We start from the raw sequence: 20531 nt of genomic DNA, 5'->3' as shown, positions 1-20531 counted from the left end.
AGTGTTTTGGTTTGATGTTTCAGGTACAAGTGCCGATGTTGGTGTTATAAATACTCGTGTTTTGTGTTGCATAAAACATTGAACTATGATTTGAAACCAGCCATTGTGACAATTCTGAAATATGCGGCCGACTTTAAAATGATATTATCCATGTAAGCACCGTTTATAATATATGAAATACAGTTATCAGTTTCACATGTACAGTCAACTTCGTTTATAAGGAATATTTGTGGACCATGGAAAACACTTCATTATATCAAGAATACGTTATTTTCAACTGCAATGTTTTATATGAAGGAATTGATAAGAATAACCACTTAAGTCAAATTATAGCATGTATTTAATTCAGATAATCTATTGAACACACTGTACTCAAGTATGTTTCTTTTGCATATACAAATGTCTACACAGCTATACATGATCTTATCACAGACATTTTTAATTGCACTTTTTTCAATTTTTTTTTTTTTTTTTTTTTTTGAAAAAAAAATAGAAGTAATCGTCTGTTTTTTTCATTTCATTTGTTTTTCGACAAAATTATCGAGTGTATCAACATAAACAAAGTATATCAATAGTGTGATTGCTATGAAATACCCTATTATCTTAAGATATCTTTTTTGTATCAGATACGCAATGCTTTAAAATAATTCCTATATTTGAGCACCATGTAAGCTATATGTAAGACTTCCGATACAAATCTGAAACCTTTAAGAAAAGTTCAATACCAGTGACATTTCTTACCAAATGACAATATGAACCCAACTTTTAGAAAGCGGAAAATACAATGGAATAATACATAAAACATTAGCGTGCATTATCATATAAATGCATTCTTAAATGTGATACATACGAAATATTTAGATTTTTTTTTTCAGAATTGATGGCCACTATAACACCTCACAGTACATTTGGAAATTGCGGCATATGTTTGCTCACTACATTTTAGCACCTTGTTAAGGCATACGGAACCAACCTGAAGATAAACTATTCAAAATAATAAGATTAAAATTAATCGTTGAACAAGACTGGAATGAGACTGTAATGTTCTCTCTCACTTAAAAGTTGGCCGGTGCATGGCGCTCCGTACGAAACATTAATACGCGCATTGTTGATAACAATGTTTTTTCATCTTACCATTGTCAGTTTTGTAATATCAGTATAATCAATAAATCAATAAATGGAGTAAGTAACTATTGCGATTTCAATTTTTTCTGGTTCATCTATTGCATTATAATATTTCTAAATATTATAATGTCCGTCGGTGCTTTTAAGTTAAATGGATATTTCTGCACAACATGTGTTTCTTCATCCCGAGCTGCTTTTGGTTGATCTCATCGCGTATATTCGGTCAAGTATTTGGATACTGCTTTGAACCTACATTGAAAAATTAAAGATATGTACAAGACATATTCTGTATCTCTATTCGTATTATTTGTGATGATTTAAGTTAAATCCAATTAATTATCATTTCCTTTAAAACTGTTTTGCAGACAGCAAGTTCCTTTTCGTAGCTAAATTGAATAAGCGTGTATTTACAGTTTTGTTTGTAATAAAGTCATTACAATTTTCACGGAAATCTATTTGTTCTTTCAATGTATCAGAGTTTTATTAATAAGTACTACATGTCACGGGTACATTAAATGTATATTAAATGACTAACGAATAAAAGTTTAGTAATAAAATACCTTAATACGTTGATGTTCCATTAAATATTAACTGCTTAATTACATACCATCATCTATCTTTAGTTCGTCGTAGACTTGTTTGGAAGAACTTTCCTGGAGAGTTTCGTAGTTGTCCCTGTGAACAGAATTTCTGAATCGTTATTTTAAGCCACTACTCAAGATGTATGTTGCCACTTAAAATCTTTATTAATGCATATACAGAAAAAAGTTATGTAACGAAATCATATTAATTAGAATTGAAATTAATTTGTCATCACCTTTCATGTTCCAAACGAGCATCAATGTCACCTACAAAAATAAAGAAAACGATTGTACATTTAAGTTTGTATTTATTTCAAATGCAATGTCCATATAACTGAGAAAATTTTGTTTTATCAAAATACAAATTAACAACAGCGTAAGAATTTCAGGTCTAATCCTAAGTAGAGGCATTTACACATATAACTTACTAAGCAACGTATTGACTAAAGGGGCAAATTAATCACCGAGTGTAAGCCATCAACATAATTCTAGAAACAGTGCCAAAACCTTGATATATGTCTGCTAAATCACAGTGAGTTTAAAAGGTAAAACTTACCTTCAGAGAGACTTGCATAAGGAGAATGGTGTTGAATTTCACTTGGATCAAGCTCTTGGTAATGGGTTTTGCTTTGAAAATTGTGAAATAAAATGTTAAAGAATAATTAAGCTCAGATAGTTATACAAGATTATATGTTTTTTTTTCTTTCGAAATCATCAGTTCGAAAGCCAACATCCAGCAACCTGTCGTAACAAATTTCATATTACTTGATCACACAGATTAAATAATCGTATCTTTACTTTCTTCAGATTAAGTAAAAATGGAATCAAAGAGCAATTCAAGCATATATATCAATACCTTTCCTCCACAGAGTCAGGCTCTCTGTCTGAAAGGTAAAAATGAATAATTGGAAAACCCTGCCTCGTGTCAAATAATGTTTGTATGATGGGCTTCAGTAGATATTAAAATGTTGTCCCCGGCAAAAGGCATCAGTGCATTACAATAAAAAATCAGAGTTAGATACACCTGGGCGGAAAGAGTGATTAAATTAAATATAACAGCTATTTAGTCTTTCGATGTGACAGGTGGAATAGTCCCTTTATTGAAGGAAATATATAAATGTTAGAATTGAACTTCAAAGGAGCATTTAATATATGTGCAATGTAACTTCTCAAAGTTACGACAAACGTCGGGAACTAAAATGAACAAATACTGCCTACAACTGCAATTTGCAATCTCAAAGGATTGATGTATGACACAAGCGGTATTAGCACCTTTCGAAATTAGATATTTTTTTTTTAATACAAGAGATAAAAAGATCAAACAAATAAACTTTACCATACAGCTGTTTGATCATGTATTCCATTGTGTTTTTGATAGATAACGTGAGAGACACTTGTTTTCATGCCATATTGAGTTAATTAAGAATATAAGAGACGGAAATCAATTGTAAACAAAAAAGTTTAGTATTCTTTAATAAATTACTATATTGTAAAATGTAAGAATAAGGGATCTATTCATAATCAGATCACAACATGTTAAACCTTAAATTGATACCTGCATATTTAGAATGAGATTTTGTTGAGACAATCCCGATATTAGAATTGTGTGTTGCTCAACTATGCATCATTTTGAATACCATCGCGAATAAACCAAATTATCATTTGGCCAATAATGTCTGTTCAAACGTCATGTCTGATATCATGCAATGTAAATATTATAACAAAGATACCTGTTTACATATCATTTATATATTGCTCAAAAGTTTCTATAAAAGCTGGAATGAGTATCAATACACTAAAAACGATGAGTTTCAAAATCTGTCAATTATTGCCCATCAAGGTATTATGTGATGTACTCACTGTCTCTCTGAACGGCTTTCTGTGTCATTTCTTGCCTCTGATGTGAACCATGGGTTTTACTATTACACCAGCTGAATATAATGATTTTGATAATTTTAAATAGATACTTCGCGAAGCAATCGAATTTTAACAATTTTTTTTTTATAGAATAGTTCTTACTATTATAAAACTTAATCAGGCATTTGAATGTCAGCACACCTGGCATCTGCGATGATTTTCCTCAATATCATTGATGAAGTGACACATCGTTGGTATCACAATAACTTCATGCTATTTGAAAATGTCATATTTCTTCGGGGTTTTCATTTTCCGTTGATCAGGATTTTATAAAGAAAATTTCTATACGACTCATGTTTATCTGTCATCCATAAACTAATAATTGAACGTTATAGCCACTGTTTTAAGTATAAAAAGACATCAATTGCTCATTTGTGTTTTCTCTTACCATCCTGAAGATGTCCGTCTCTCTGTGATAAAAAAATCATATAGTTACAACGGTCGTGGATAATATACATATAAAGTGATTGACATGCTTCATTTACTGTGATTAATTCAACGCATTTTATTTTACTATTAATATTAAATGATGGTAATGCATGGTTTAAAAGGCACATATGTACTTACTTATAAGTATGACGAAAACAACCCCCACTACTATCCCAGCACCGCAGATTATGGACACGCAAATCAGTGCAGTTCTGGTGGAATGTAAATCCTCATAGCAGTCGTCACCGGCTTTGCAATGTATATGATAACAATATTATCATATTTCAGCACAAAGTTTTGGATACTGTGTAGATCGCGTTAGGAAACATTATACCTGAATGTTTGTAAGACAATAGCAGCATTGATTTGAGAAAAAAAATAATGGTAGTTCAAATCCCTACAATCTTATTGAGAAATACAGTGTTTCATCAAACAATTCAAGTGTCTATCAGAGAGGACTATCGCCACTAGGTATTATAACAATCCCGGTCTATCAAATCCCGTAAGTAGAAACATATTTGATCGACAAACAATTGAATTGAATCATAATTTGATTCAGATTGAAGGTCATGACAATTAAAATCACATTTAAATTATCTAAATTCTCCTCAGTTAATGACATAAACAAAGAATGCCCGTCTGTGTATTTGTTTTATATGTTTCCCCTGATGATAATTGTTAATCAAAGCTAACAATATCGGACCATTTCATTATACCACCATCTCTCTCATCTTCGTTAAGATGTATGCTTGATACTGTAACAAGCATCCCCACACTACTAATAAATCAATTTGATTTACAAAGTTCACGATTAACAATGCCCTATTAGTATCTTATAAATTACGCGTTAGATAATAATATATTGCGTTCTTAAACGTAAAGTGATTAGTTATATTTACCGTTTGTTGAAATGTTGATATATCTATGATTACTCAATCCGATATCATTTTTCGCGTAAATTCGGATAAAGTATATGGAGGACGCTGTCAATCCATCTATAGTGTACGACACAACTGATTTCCGTGTATCTGGAATGACGTCAGAGTCAGTGTAGTCATGGGTAACGTCAGATCTATAGCCAATCACAAAGGTCTGTGTCTGATAATCATCTGAAGCTGGAATCCATTGCACCGTGACACTACTAACAGATGTTTGTTTCTGTAGTAGGTAGAGAGGTGGTGGTGGAGGCCCTGTAACATGGAAAGGGACAAGATAATGATTTATTTCTGTAAATTATCTTTGCTAAAAGTAGATAAATTTCTTTTTCAACAAAGATTGCTGCTTTAATTAGTTCATTGTTAACATCCAAAAATCGACCACAACTCAATTCGACGACTTCGCATGCATTAACTGATAATATATAGAAGAATTGCATCAAATATTTTATGGTTTTTAAGAATAGACGATGTTATGGCCACTACTTTGATCATGATTTGAATATTGTACTCGCGTATCATACAGAAATAGTGTCGTCGATATAATGATACAGTGACTATTGATGACAAACGTGTAAGAGGTCGGAAGAAAGTTGAATAAGTGCTTGAACTATACATAACAGTTGACAATTGAAAATTTGACGTTTTGATTAAAAATCGCCTTTAATCTTGATTTAGGTTTGTAATAATCAATATTTTGGGATTGATTTCTACCCCCTCACACCAGACTCACTTATTTTTTTCACTGTAAAACATCACGTGCACCTAGTATTCGTCTTGGCCTTTGTTAAAACATATTTGTTTTTCCGTTTAATTTTGTCACGTCTATGATTCTTTTTTTCAAGTAACGCAAATGGTTTTGGAACACTGGCGATGACCCTTTCATCAATCATGAATAAACAACTATTGTCATCAGAATTTGGACTTTTGATAAAGGTGACATATTGTGGTTCTAAACGTAACTCATAACTGATTCATGTATGCCTAAATATATTCACACACTACTCACCTGCTTTTAATAGTTTCACTGTGTGGTTTGTCACCCCAATGCTGTTGTTTATTGTCACAGTGTAGTCACCAAAGTCCAGTTCTGTTAGGATACTTATTCTCAGTATAGTCACATAGCCTTTGACGTGAACGTCTACGCCATGGAAAGCCACTAAGAGTGACCTGTCTACTATAGACGTTAGAGCTCTAACAGGGGGAGGTAATCCGTTAGGATTTCTAGTCCACTTGATGTCATTAAGATGTACTGTTGGTCTACTGTAAAACTCTACCTCAATAGTGGCGTTGTTCCCTAACTGTTCATTGATCACTGTTGCGTTGGTTATTACCAAAGGAGGAGCTTGAAGATATAACACACATATACATATATATAGAGACACAACTATTCATACAACTATGTTGATGCATGATTCTCGGCATGATACAACACCATACCTGACATGAACAAATAATCATTTATTCATATTTATTAGTATCATTAATTAAAAACCCATACAATATAACGACATACTCAAATATTATTCAAAGATTATAGTAAAATTGCTGACGTGACGTAATTGTAGTAATATTGAGCTTAGTAACTGCATGTTATATCGTCTTGACTCTTGGGGAAATACAATAAGAAAGACATTATAAGGACATTAGGGTTACTGTCTTTCCTATAATTTACATCTCTATAGACAATTGGTTGGTAATGGAGTCGGAGAACAAAACCTGGTTACCCTCAAGTTTTACCTTCAACGACGAAGAAGACAGAGCCAGACGTGGAGGAGGACGAGTCTGGGACATTGTTAGTGGCTATGCATATGTAGTAACCGGTATCCTCATATCGTCGTGGTACGCCGGGGTCGGGCAGGGTCAGGACCGAGTGTGTGGAATTTGAACTTCCGGTCAACTGACGTATCTCTGAACCGTCCTCCGCTGTATGTTTCCATCTACCGAATTTGTAGATGTTTGGATTACCATCAGGTGCGCAAGTCAGTAGTCTCTTGGATGACGTGTATGTTGTGTTTTTACCGCTAACGTTGATGTCAGCGCGGTCTGTTGATGAAAAATTGTGTTGAGTCGTTTATATCAAGATTTTGTTGAGTCGTTTATATCAAGAGTGCAGAGATTAAAATATGCTATTATTTAATTTTGAATCATGTAATTAAAATTATGAAACTATCTGTCTTTACGTTCTATTAATATTCTCCAATTGTGCGTCTATGATTCTGTTTAATACAATAAAAACGGTTTGTTGACTATATCGGATAAAAGACCTTTGCATCAGAAAAATACCTTCCCGTTAGATATATACTAAAGTATATATGACGACGCTGTTTTTATCCAAGTTTTCACATGTTGTTAAAACATATACTATAGTAACAAAGCAAGTTAAAACACAAAATACCTGAAGCAGTAAGAGCAACTTTAGCTGACTATAAAGCACACTTATGACTGTATTAAGGATAGTAACTACTCACTGGCTTCATCTCTCCAGACATAACCCGGGTTCTGACCTTATAGCGCACAGACTCCCCGGAATAATGATATGTGATGTATGACGGCTACTTACTCAATATTTTTACAGCCCGGCCCACTGCCTCAATCCCCCTAGGATGACCCTATTACTGACTCGACAATACACCGACTCCCCACTATACTGACATGTGATTGTGTTAGGGTTACCCTCCAGACAAGGCACGGCTACTGACTCCACAATACACAGATTGCCAACTATACTGACATGTGAGTGTGTTAGGGATACATATTGACTCAACTCCTCTAGACAAAGCCTGACAACTTACTCTAAAGTACACAGACTCTGCATTGTCCTGACGTGTGACTGTGCTAGAGATACTTACACAATACTGTAATAGTCCGCCATACTGACTCAATCCCTCCGGACAAGGGTACACAGACCCCAACTATCTTGACTAGTGACTGTGTTTGCGATACATACTGACTTAATCCCGCCAGACACGGCCGGCTACTAACTCATCTCATTGTCCTGACGTAATACCGTGATAGGGATACTTACACAATACTGTTAAAGTGCGGGTAACTGACTCGATCCCCGCAGGCAAGGCCCGGTTACTGGCTCTACAGTACACAGATTCCCCATTGTTGTGACGTGTTACAAGGAGGGATAATGTCGACGTCAAAGTATACGTTTCTGTTGAGCTGTCAAGTTCCATGACATCAGTAGAATTGAAGGATAGCCATTTACGCCCAATATTCCACTATATGTTGGCGGGTGGTCTACTTCCAGTTGAAATACAAACTACCTGTAGGTTCTTGTTTTCTATCTGGGAAACCTGTTCAGGGATTTCTGGCTCTCCCGGTTTTACTGTGGTCATAGAAGGCAATAACTGAACTTTAGTTACATGAAGTGGTCAAGATTGAAATATATATTCGACAAGCTGTAAACACATAGTGCAACTCATATTTCCAAAATGTGTTATGAAGGAAAAAAGGTTTGAGCTACTTAAACATGTATACGCAATACTCATCGAATCGATGAATTTATTAAATTTGTTATTTATATATACTTTTTTTTTTGCATTTATTATATTTGTCTAAGATCGTTTAGCATGCCAGATAGATGTTCTATGCATATCGGCACTTTCTTGGTATATTATGCAACATTGTATGCCCACAATCCGTGTAAACCAACACAGCACACTGATGGTCTGGGCTGGACTACAAGACTGACATGTATACAAAACTCTTTACTCACATTATAGGTTTACAAACACACTGGTGGTTTGAGGATTTGTCAGGGCTGGACTACTAGACTGACGTTTATACAACACTCTATACTCACAATCTAGTTATACCAACACACTGGTGGTCTGAGGACTGGCAAGGGATGGACTACTATACTGACATGTTGACAACACTCTATACTCACAATCTAGGTATACCAACACACTGGTAGTCAAAGGACTGGTCAGGGCTGGACTACTAGACTGACGTATATACAACACTCTATACTCACAATCTATGTATACCAACACACTGGTGGTCTGATGACTGGTCAGGGCTGGACTTCTAGACTGACATGTATACAACACTCTATACTCACAATCTAGGTAAACCAACACACTGTTGGTCTAAGGACTGGCCAGGGCTTGACTTATATACTGACATGTGTATAACACTATACTTACATTCTAGCTATACAAACACATGGATATCTGAGGACTAGCCAGAGCTAGACTACTAGACGGACATTTATACAACACTCTATACTCACAATCTAGGTATACCAACACACTGCTGGTCTGGGGACTGGTCAGGGCTAGATTACTAGACTGACGTTTATACAACACTCTATAATCACAATCTAGGTATACTAACACACTGGTAGTCTGGGGACTTGTCAGGGCTGGACTACTAGACTGACATCTGTACATTGTCCTGTCGTCTGCTCGAGTAAACACTTTTGTGTACTTGGCTATGCTGTCATCTATAGCAAGATAGACATTATTTTTTATCTACGACACGTTTGCCACCGGGAATCCGCCACGTGCGTTACATGATAAAGTAAGACTTCCATCCTCTGTTACTATTGTCCTGTTCTGACAGTTTACGGCAACTGTGTTCTCTATTTCAGGAAATACTGGTGGAACTAGAACATATAAGATCATTTATATATATCTTTATACAGCAAAAATGATTAAAGTCTGCTTCAGCAGTTGTATGTATAATCATAATGAAGTTTAAGTTTGCATTTCATAAAATGTTTAGAGCGACGTTTACATTCATTTCTCAGCGAAAAACATGAAGTAATCAATGTGTTGTCTGTTTGCTACCTTTATCGCCCCGTGAACAGCCAGGGTCAATTAGAGTCAATGTTATATCGTGGTAGTTGGTAACTACCTCACTAAAAACATACGGGAGGCCCGTCACATGTGACATAATTATCGTTAGTACAGTATGATTATGCTTAATGTAGAGTAGTTGTCAATACAACGTTGATGTATCACCGTATACGATAGACTAAATATGTTTCTGTCACCAATTTCACAACAACTTCTGTACAATTGTAGATGACGAAAAGCGCAATATACGGCAGCAAAAGAAGTGTCGGTGCTACCAATCATTACTTACTGTACGTAGGACATAATATCATGTTTCTGTATTACTAATCTGATATAACTTATTGAACAATAAAAGGTAACGTAATTTATCTGTATTAAAAATCTGACCTAACTTACTGTACAGTAGTAGATGAAAGAAATTGTCTGTATTACAAATCTGACATAACTCACTGTACAGTAGTTGATAATAGAATGTGTCTGTATTACCAATCTGACATAACTTACTGTACAGTAGTAGATGATAGAATATGCCAGTATTACTAATCTTATATAGCTTAGTGTACAGTAGTAGATGATAGAAATGTGTCTGTATTACCAATCTGACATAACTTACTGTACAGTAGTAGATGATAGAATGTGTCTGTATTACCAATCTGACATAACTTACTGTACAGTAGTAGTTGATAGAATGTGTCTGTATTACCAATCTGACATAACTTACTGTACAGTAGTAGATGATAGAATATGCCAGTATTACTAATCTTATATAGCTTAGTGTACAGTAGTAGATGATAGAAATTGTCTGTATTACCTATTTGACATAACTTACTGTACAGTGGTAGATGATAGAATGTGTCTGTATTACCAATCTGATATAACTTACTGTACAGTAGTAGATGATATAATGTGTCTGTATTACCAATCTGACATAACTTACTGTACAGTAGTAGATGATAGAATATGTCAGTATTACTAATCTTATATAGCTTAGTGTACAGTAGTAGATGATAGAAATTGTCTGTATTGCCAATCTGACATAACTCACTGTACAGTGGTAGATGATTGAATGTGTCTGTATTACCAATCTGATATAACTTACTGTACAGTAGTAGATGATAGAATGTGTCTGTATTGCCAATCTGACATAACTTACTGTACAGTAGTAGATGATATAATGTGTCTGTATTACCAATCTGACATAACTTACTGTATAGCAAAAGATGATATAATGTGTCTATATTACCAATCTGACATAACTTACTGTACAGTAGTAGATGATAGAATGTGTCTGTATTACCAATCTGACATAACTTACTGTACAGTAGTAGATGATATAATGTGTCTGTATTACCAATCTGACATAACTTACTGTACAGTAGTAGATGATATAATGTGTCTGTATTACCAATCTGATATAACTTACTGTACAGTAGTAGAAGATAGAATGTGTCTGTATTACCAATCTGACAAAACTTACTGTACAGTAGTAGATGATAGAATGTGTCTGTATTACCAATCTGACATAACTTACTGTACAGTAGTAGATGATAGAATGTGTCTGTATTGCCAATCACACATAACTTACTGCACAGTATTAGATGATAGAACGTGTCTGTATTACCAATCTGACATAACTTACTGTACAGTACTAGATGATAGAATGTATCTGTATTACCAATCTGACATAACTTACTGTACAGTACTAGATGATAGAATGTGTCTGTATTACCAAGCTGACATAACTTACTGTACAGTCGTAGATGATAGAATGTGTCTGTATTACCAATCTGACATAACTTATTGTACAGTAGTAGATGATAGAATATGTCGCTATTGCCAATCTGACATAACTTACTGCACAGTAGTTTATGATAGAATGTGTCTGTATTACCAATCTGACATAACTTACTGTACAGTAGTAGATGATAGAATGAGTCCGTGACTTCCATGGTACATCTGTACTCCCTGACATCTGACAGCTGTACATCACTGATTCCAAGGCTGTATGTCCCGTTATGTATATCAACAGTCAGTCTGGTTCTTAAAGAATTAGATATTGACGGATTGATGTCTGTTCCGATAGTGTAAATGAAGACAGAAGGAGATGTAACTGACCATTGCGCTGTACCATCTGTATTTGGACAATTAAGTATTATAGCCCCACCTCGTCTGACATACACTGTGGAAGCTGATCTCCCACCTGGAAACATGTATATAACCTTATGAAAACTATGGTTTATGTATTATAATCCCATTCGGAAAATTCACACGTTTGTCAGAGTTCTTGTTTTTAATATTGTAAATAGAAATAATCATAAATGGACGACACACACAAAAGTTAGAATTATGTATATAGGTATACATGTACCTTCTACAATGACCATCCGTAGACCCACTGTCCCGTCCACTGTACATGTAAATATTCCCGTGTCCCTGACCTGAAACTCTGTAAACGTCAGTGTGTAATTCCCTCCCGAGTGACCGACAGACATCCGTGATTTAATACCGTCACTCAGACCAGCCTCCACTGTGGTACCGGTAACGTATAGGTTACTCCCAGGTCCGGTCCAGGTCAGTGTGGTGGCCTGGTCATCAGCCGGACATGTCAGTGTGACAGAGGCGTCACTCTGGACATACACAGGTATGCTGGTCTGACCTTAAAGGATGTTTCAAATAAAAAGGGCTTGAAAGATATAGTCCTCTTAGCTATCAGTAAATGTAAACTTTATTATTTTACAACAATCTTTATATCAACTTATGTTAATCACACGTGTTGGCACAGATGGAAGCACGCGAGGGGTCTTACTGTGGCAGAAAAAAACGGAGTATCCGGGAAAAACCGATGTGGTCGGGCAGGTGACCCCATACCTTTTTACGTCTGAGCGGGGAATCGCATCCCCGGTCGCCTAAGTGAAAGGCAAGTGTGTTACCACTTTGCCACCCGACAACCAAAACATACTATCGATCTATTTTCTTATCAACCTGATATTGACAGAAAGATAAATATGAATAAAAGCTTTCCGTTAATACCACATTCCGGACATGAAGAATGCTAAAAATGTAATTAAACATGATGTTACGCGTTCCTGTTCCATTCAGCTACAGAAAACAAATGACACTATCGCTTTGTATATGGCTTGCTTACATTATTAGGTCAAATAGCCAAAGGTTGACCTATAGACATATAACGGGAGATATCTTTACGGTATAATAAAGCGTATAGACATATAACGGGGGACATCTCTATCATATAGTAAAATAGTTATGGGGATATATATCTTAAAGGTAATTAAAAAGACACGTAACATACCGTAGAATAAAACATATGGAAGCTAACAGAGCTTTACATGTATAATTACAATACTTTATTTATGTACTTTCTGTACTAAGTTTTAATTTCCGGCTCATCTCGTGCTACCACTATTATATATGCTCACGTTAACATATCAATAAAGACAAACATGGGCTAACTACCGAGGTAAGGAAATGTTTACAATACACGGTAACAAAAACGTCAGTCCTGACTTAATTGTTATGCAGTTATAAATTACATCGTATCAAAAGTTCTTTTAATTGCAGCACTGATGCACAAAACCAAGGCAAAAGTAACACAACATAAGATTGAGTTATATGTTATATGTTCATATTTGCAACTAAAGTCTCAAATTTAGTATCTGGCATTGGCTGTCTAGCTATGACTTCCTGTTATCATTTACTTCATTCTTCTGAAGGGGGGATAACAAGTACAGTCCAGTCTCAAATGCTAGATACGATCAATTTATTAAACAAAACACCATATGTAAACGATAATTACTGAATTCGGAACATATTGAACATTTAGTACACTTACCTCTGACTAATTGTATCACATTTAGTACCGACACGACCGTGAGAAACATGCTGTGGGCGATATATAGAGTCATGTATTTGTACGACCTATAAAATAAACCAGGAAGTTCACACTCAACGAAACGTTAACACATGCGTAAGTAGCCTAAGCATTACCCTCTTTGTAAATAGCTATCTGAATGACCTTTCGTGTGTAACAGCCAGTATTGGATTTGTATGACTTTCCAGCGATCACGCTTTGTAAAAATTGTCAGAGCAGAGTGTAGCGTGCTAGATAGTTTTCAAGTAGATCAGTCTTGTAAATTCTTATCATTCAATTGGCTTGATTAAAACCAGATAATGTTATTCATTGGTTTGTGGGCTTCTGTACTTAATGTGTGTATGTTTACTTGGCTAGTGACTAGGATTGCATTTATTCATTATTATGTTTAATATTTTTTGTTTTGTTACCTTGATGCCATACTGTTGGTGATTATGTTTGATTTATCATGTGATCAGATGATATGATTGTTTGTTATTATTTTGATTGATATTGACATGACGACAATGATAATAAGGATGAAGGCGAATGATGACGAGGAGGAGGAGCATGACAAACCAAGCAATTTAATGTTTGAATTTCACTTAGTGCGCGTGCGCGTGAAATTAGCATTAATGGCATTTATCTATTGTATTTAGAATTAAAATCAGGCTTTATCAATTTATTATCATTCTGTATAGGCTGTTACTGGCAATAATGCGTTAGCTTCCCGGATATCTTTACAATAAACACTATTGCTAATTAACAGCCAAACATGTCTAGAATAGTGTCAATAAAACAATGCGATTGCGTTTCGTGACAAGTTACTTTTTTGATAATGAATTGAATATGATTAAGATTTAATTACATCTTAAACATTTTTGGTTAGTGGACAAAAAACAAACGGCCAGATTGTTAATTATCTGATATATATTTTATTACTATAAAAACAAATATTTTGACTTGGACCAGTGAGATACTTTAATTTATAATCAGTGTTTTTGAATTACCATAGTTCGAGTTAATCAATTTTGATTTTAAGTACATGAATTCTCTTTTCTTGTCTTCACTAAAACATAATTTGTAGCAAATTTAAGTTAAACCTACTATTAGTCAACACCATATATATGCAATTACTCTCCTTTTGTAATTAATCATAATTACAAAATAATTATAGAAATTCTATAATCTTCCAGGCTTTGAAAATTAACAGCAGTTGATTATAAGTTTAAATCATATTACACTGTACATGTTTTCATAAACATTGTAATAAATTTGGTTTAAATTTGGTTTAATAGTGATTGCAGATTCACTATTTATATTTCACCAGCTTAAACGTCTGGATAAATCACACCTGTATGGATCCAGCGAAATGGGGCTGAAGGGGTTAGGCTAAGAAAGCGTTTCGGTTTGTTGGCGACAACAGGCACAGAATTGTGACTTTTCGCAACGGATAATATTGAAATGTTTATTTAGTTTTTTTTTTCTATTTGCATTAAAACCTTGCAATTAAAAGTTGTAGTTAAGTTAGGCAACAGGCAATATTTAGTTTTCCCAGCTGAATAAATAAGTCCACCATGTCTGTTTTCTTCTGTATGTAAATCTCTTCCCAGAATGCACTGCAATCAAGGTCAAGTGTATGCAAAGAAGATTATAATGTTCAAAATTTCGAATCTTTTTGGCTTCATTCCGACAATTTTTGACGTTATAAAATTATTATTTTCTATTTGTATGTCTTTAATAGGCATACATATGGCATAAATGTCATTTATTGTCAAAATAATAACTATTCATCACACTCTGTCGGAGGTGTAGCATCTTTAAGAGAACGAGGCCGTTACGATAAAGATTTATGCAACCATTGATTAATCATAGCTATAGAATTATTTTTCACAGATGATTACAACGTGCTGTACACCTTGATCAATGAGGGAAACTCATTCACGCTTAAGTTCTCATAAATAGCACCTCATTAAGAAATGGGCAAATTAAAAAAAGAATACAAAAATCTGTTTATCAACAGTCATGTATTTTCGCTTAATGAATTGAATTGTTACTTTATATAAGTTTATGTTGATTGCCGAATGAGGTAATTCAAATATGTTGTAAAAAGGAAGCAACATAAACGTTTAGTCTCACCACAGATATGAAGGAAGGGAACATATTGCCGACGTGACATTCCTTTCAAACAGGCTTTTGTTCAACGTAACAAAACAAGTAAGATTTTATCAAAATTCGTCTTACAGCGGGTAATAGTTCCGGCTACTGGTATTTACGGGATATTATGTGATGTGTGTTTTTTTTTTTTTTATTGACAGCAGACCTACACTACGACACATGGTATTCTATTAATAGTTGTATATAGTAGTATACCGACCAGGAAGTTTACATACAACATCGTATACAGATATACGTCCAAAATGTACATACAGAATCAACACGTATCTGTATCCAACAGTGATATAAAAATCCACTGGATCATCTTACTACTATTGGCAGTCTCATCACCGTCAGGTAAGTATACAAAATACCCTTACTCTCATCACCGTCAGGTAAGTATACAATGTACCCTTACTCTCATCACCGTCAGGTAGGTATACAGTGTACCCTTACTCGTGTCAACCCTGTCCTGTTATCAAAACAAATAGCTGTCATTTTATAAATTGAGCGTGTCTTTTTAAATCGTCCCGAGTGACGTCATTAGACTGTTTGTTAGTGTGGTTACGATATCCTTAATACAGTTCAGATATACAGATGGTGACGTGAACCTCAAATGTATCATAATATTTGTATTTGTTGTTTTACTACGCAAAAGATAATGCAATGTAATAATTGTCAATTGGCTGTTTACCTAGCACCTGTATTATACTAGTATATAAACAGTACCAAAGCTACCTTTGTGTCTCTTTGTCTGTCTGTCGGTCCGTCCGCCCGGTCGGCCGTTTGCCCGTCTTTCGTCCGTCCGTCACTCCATCAAATCCATTTCAATGAAACTATATTTTCGGTTGGTATATACATGTATTTATAAGATAATAGATGTGTAGTTTTTTCACTGATTCTTTCTGTCTTTTTTCTTCAAAGATAACACCTTGTGATTGTTACGAATCCTAACAGAACGAAACCGCTGCATGGTGTAGTTGTATATGCTACTAAATTCATATAAATGGGTGCTATATATTTTTGTATAAATTAAACAACTCATTTATGTCAGGTTATGATATGTTTTGTGATGCTGAGGATATTAACATTTTACTTCACGTGAAACCCTCACAAATCTCAATATGTTAGCTCCATTACATATTGTGGGCACGGAAATGAGTTCAAAGGTGTCGCTTTCTAACTACGATGACAGAACAGCAAACACTATCATCACATTTCTCAGATAACACACACTTATATAACTGACTCAACAATGACTAGATAACCGAGCTCGTAGCATAGAGTGTGTGCGAGTCACCTAGTGGACTGTTCGAATGTTATTCCAACAGCCCTACAGCCCATATGTTAGCATGAATACAAAAGCTAAAAATAAAATACATACTTTGGAGAGTGATATTTAAACCTCTATTATGGTATAAGATTAACGAAACATGAAAATATATGTTGTTGGATTGTTGTTGCAAATATATGTCATTTATTAATGAACCCGGAAATTATCAAAATATAGCATTTTCATGACCTTAACGTTAAATGTTAATCGTGATATATCAAAATCAATATGTATATGAAACATTTCGAAGTAAACCGGAATATTAGTTTGAATTCAGGGAAACCTTGCTGGTCGCGTATGTAACGACTGACCTTAAGAATGCCACCATACATAGGATATTCGTAATGTTACCATTAAGCTATCGATAAGCTGAGAAACGTGTGCTGTCGTAGTCGTGTCCCTTGTGAAGGCACTTTACCCTAATTGCTCTGGATGGCATTCGACGGGCCTTTCGTATGTTGTTCAATAGTCATAAACTACAAGGAGAGCGCGCCTCAAAATGACACTGACTGTTTGTTCATCTGACGAAACAAACAAATATATCGATTAACTGACCGCCACCAACAGTATAGTTGTAAATTCCTGGAATCAATCTCTTAACTGTATCTAAGATTCCTCAATGAACCACTGAAGCCTCAGCATCATATGAAGTTTTTATTTAGGTAAGACAAAGTTATGTTTCTCGTTTTGATATGACTGTTACACATATTCTCCATTTCCGGGTTGTGTAATGTTTTACTGTCCATGTGAATTGTTCTAATATTTGATATTTCATAAAAAGAAAAAAATAGGCTAATAGTATGACAATGAATGTTTTATAACTTTAACACCCCAAAGTTTATAATTGTATAACTCATATCAAACCGTAAGCCATGTATAACTAATGGTTATAAACCGTTAATTTATTAGTTAACAATTATAGGAAAGTTTGAAAAAGATGGGTATGCAAAAGCTCGAGTAGTTATGGAGATAAATTGTTTATGAGATAAATTGTTTATGAGATATATAATTATGTGTTAAGCGCGTCTACGAGCGGACAATTGTGAACCTGTTGTTCATACGCATGTCTCTCTGATTTTATCGAATTCCGACCATAACCAAATAAAACAGCAACTGGGCAAGAAATAGCAGAGCCATGTCTAACAATCCTGTTTAAATATTCGGATCTCTCTGATTTCATCAATTACATCCTGATTGCAATATATTTTTGCATTTTACCTCTATAAATGGTGACATCACAAATAGCAGGTAACCAATCACTGCGTACAAAGTATGCTGGCGAGCCAATACTGACCCCCGACTGTTTATATAGACCGTAAGACGAGAGCCACCGCCCTAGAACCGTAAGGCGAGAGCCACCGCCCTATACTCGTAAGGCGAGAGCCAACACCCTTTAACCGTAAGGCGAGAGCCACCGCCCTTTAACCGTAAGGCGAGAGCCACTGTCCTATAACAGTAAGACGAGACCCACCGCTCTATAATCGTTAGGCGAGAGCCACCGCCCTATAACCGTAAGGCGAGAGCCACCGCCGTATAATCGTAAGGCGAGAGCCACTGCCTTTAACCGTAAGGCGAGAGACACTGCCCTATAACCGTAAGACGAGAGCCACCGCCTTATAATCGTAAGGCGGGAGCCACCGCCCTATAACCGTAAAGCGAGAACCATTGCCCTATAACCGTAAGACGAGAGCCACCGCCCTTTAATCGTAAGGCGAGAGCCACCGCTCTATAACCGCAAGGCAAGAGCCACCGCCCTGTGATCGTAAGACGAGAGCCACCGCCCTTTATCGTAGACGAGACACTGTAATACCGTATGGCGAGAGCCACCGCCCTAGAACCGTAAGGCGAGAGCCACCGCCCTAGAACCGTAAGGCGAGAGCCAGCACACTATAATCGTCAGGCGAGAGTCAACTCCCTATAACCGTAAGACAAAAGCCACCACCTTAGTACAGTAAGAAGAGAGCCACCGCCCAATAATCGTAAGGCGAGAGCCAACGCCCTAGAACCGTAGGACAAGAGCCACCGCCCTAGGACCGTATGGCCAGAGCCACCGCCCTATAATCGTAAAGCGAGAGTCACTACCCTATTTCCGTAAGGCGGGAGCCACCACCCGATAATCGTAAAGGGGAGAGAGCAACCACCCTAGAACCGTAAGACGAAAGCCACCGCCTTAAAATCGTAAGGCGAGAGCCACCGCCCTATAACCGTAAGGCGAGAGCCAACACCCTAGGACCGTAAGGCGAAAGCCACCGCCCTATAATCGTAAAGCGAGATCCGCCGCCCTATAACCGTAAAGCGAGAGAAACCACCATATAATCGTAGGGCGAGACCCACCAACCTAGGACCGTAAAGCGAGAGCCACCACCCTATATAGTAAGGCGAGAGTCACACACCTAGGGCCGTAAGGCGAGACCCACCTCCCTATAATCGTAAGGCGCGAGTCACCGCCTTATAATCGTAGGACAAGAGCCACCGCCCTAGGACCGTATGGCCAGAGCCACCGCTCTATTACCGTAAGGCGAGAGCCACCACCCTATAATCGTAAGGCGAGATCCATCAACCTAGGACCGTAAGGCGAGAGCCACCACCCTATAATCATAAGGCGAGAGCCACCGCCACATGACCGTAAGACGAGAGCCACCGCCCTAGAACGTAAGGCGAGAGTCACCGTCTTATAACCGTAAAGCGAGAGAAACCACCATATAATCGTAGGGCGAGACCCACCAATCTAGGACCGTAAAGCGAGAGCCACCACCCTATAATCGTAAGGCGAGAGCCACCGCCACATGACCGTCAGACGAGAGCCACCGCCCTATAATAGGAAGGCGAGAGCCACCGCCACATGACCGTCAGACGAGAGCCACCGCCCTAGACCATAAGGCGAGAGCCACCGCCCTATAATCGTAATTCGCCATAGTACCATGAGGCGAGAGCTACTCCCTAGGACCATAAGACGATTGCCACCGCCCTAGAACCGTAAGACGTGAATCACCATTCTAGAGCCGTAGGACGAGAGCCACCGCCCTAGAACATTAAGGCGAGAGCCACCGCACTATATTCGTAAGGGGAGAGCAACCGGACTATAATCGTAAGGCGAGAGCCACTGCCCTATAATCGTAGGACAAGAGCCACCGCCCTAGGACCGTATGACCAGAGCCATCGCCACATGACCGTAAGACGAGAGCCACCGCCCTATAATCGTAAAGCGAGAGCCACCGCCCTATTACCGTAAGGCGAGAACCACCACCCTATAATCGTAAGGCGAGAGCCATCAACCTACGACCGTAAGGCGAGAGCCACCACCCTATAATTGTAAGGCGAGAGCCACCACCCTAGAACCGTAAGGCGAGTACCACCGCACTATAATCGTAT

The 20531-nt window shown here is 36.8% G+C and overlaps 2 protein-coding genes across 5 annotated transcripts in view; one reads left to right on the top strand and one right to left on the bottom strand.

The window, feature by feature from the left end:
• Window positions 1-322: 322 nt before the first annotated feature.
• On the bottom strand, window positions 323-13725 carry LOC117340947 (nephrin-like). 4 transcript variants are annotated; one of them, XM_033902740.1, is made up of 16 exons: window positions 13652-13725; window positions 12170-12457; window positions 11711-12001; window positions 9321-9608; window positions 8016-8324; window positions 6728-7033; window positions 5997-6332; window positions 4952-5242; window positions 4191-4301; window positions 4012-4033; window positions 3567-3637; window positions 2563-2590; window positions 2263-2333; window positions 1943-1973; window positions 1733-1800; window positions 323-1374 (listed from the first exon to the last, which is right to left on the bottom strand). In XM_033902740.1, the coding sequence occupies exons 5-16, from the start codon at window positions 8170-8172 to the stop codon at window positions 1349-1351; spliced, it is 1518 nt and encodes a 505-aa protein (XP_033758631.1). In that variant the 5' UTR covers window positions 8173-8324; window positions 9321-9608; window positions 11711-12001; window positions 12170-12457; window positions 13652-13725; the 3' UTR covers window positions 323-1348. The 4 variants fall into 4 exon arrangements, 3 of the variants coding, with proteins under 3 accessions (XP_033758631.1, XP_033758632.1, XP_033758633.1); XM_033902741.1 differs by having other exon boundaries at window positions 9338-9608; XM_033902742.1 differs by lacking the exon at window positions 1943-1973.
• Window positions 13726-16003: 2278 nt separating this feature from the next.
• The window catches only part of LOC117340623, a 29404-nt gene continuing 24876 nt past the window's right edge, over window positions 16004-20531 (top strand). Inside the window, exon 1 of the mRNA XM_033902387.1 lies at window positions 16004-16183. Coding sequence (XP_033758278.1) covers window positions 16090-16183 — 94 coding nt within the window. The 5' untranslated portion in view covers window positions 16004-16089. The remainder of the gene's footprint in view (window positions 16184-20531) is intronic.

The sequence above is a fragment of the Pecten maximus genome, chromosome 13 (assembly GCF_902652985.1).
Source record: "Pecten maximus chromosome 13, xPecMax1.1, whole genome shotgun sequence".
NCBI classification, from domain to species: Eukaryota; Metazoa; Mollusca; class Bivalvia; order Pectinida; family Pectinidae; genus Pecten; species Pecten maximus.
The sequence above is the reverse complement of the archived record's forward strand: the minus strand, read 5'-3'. Positions and strand labels throughout refer to the sequence as shown.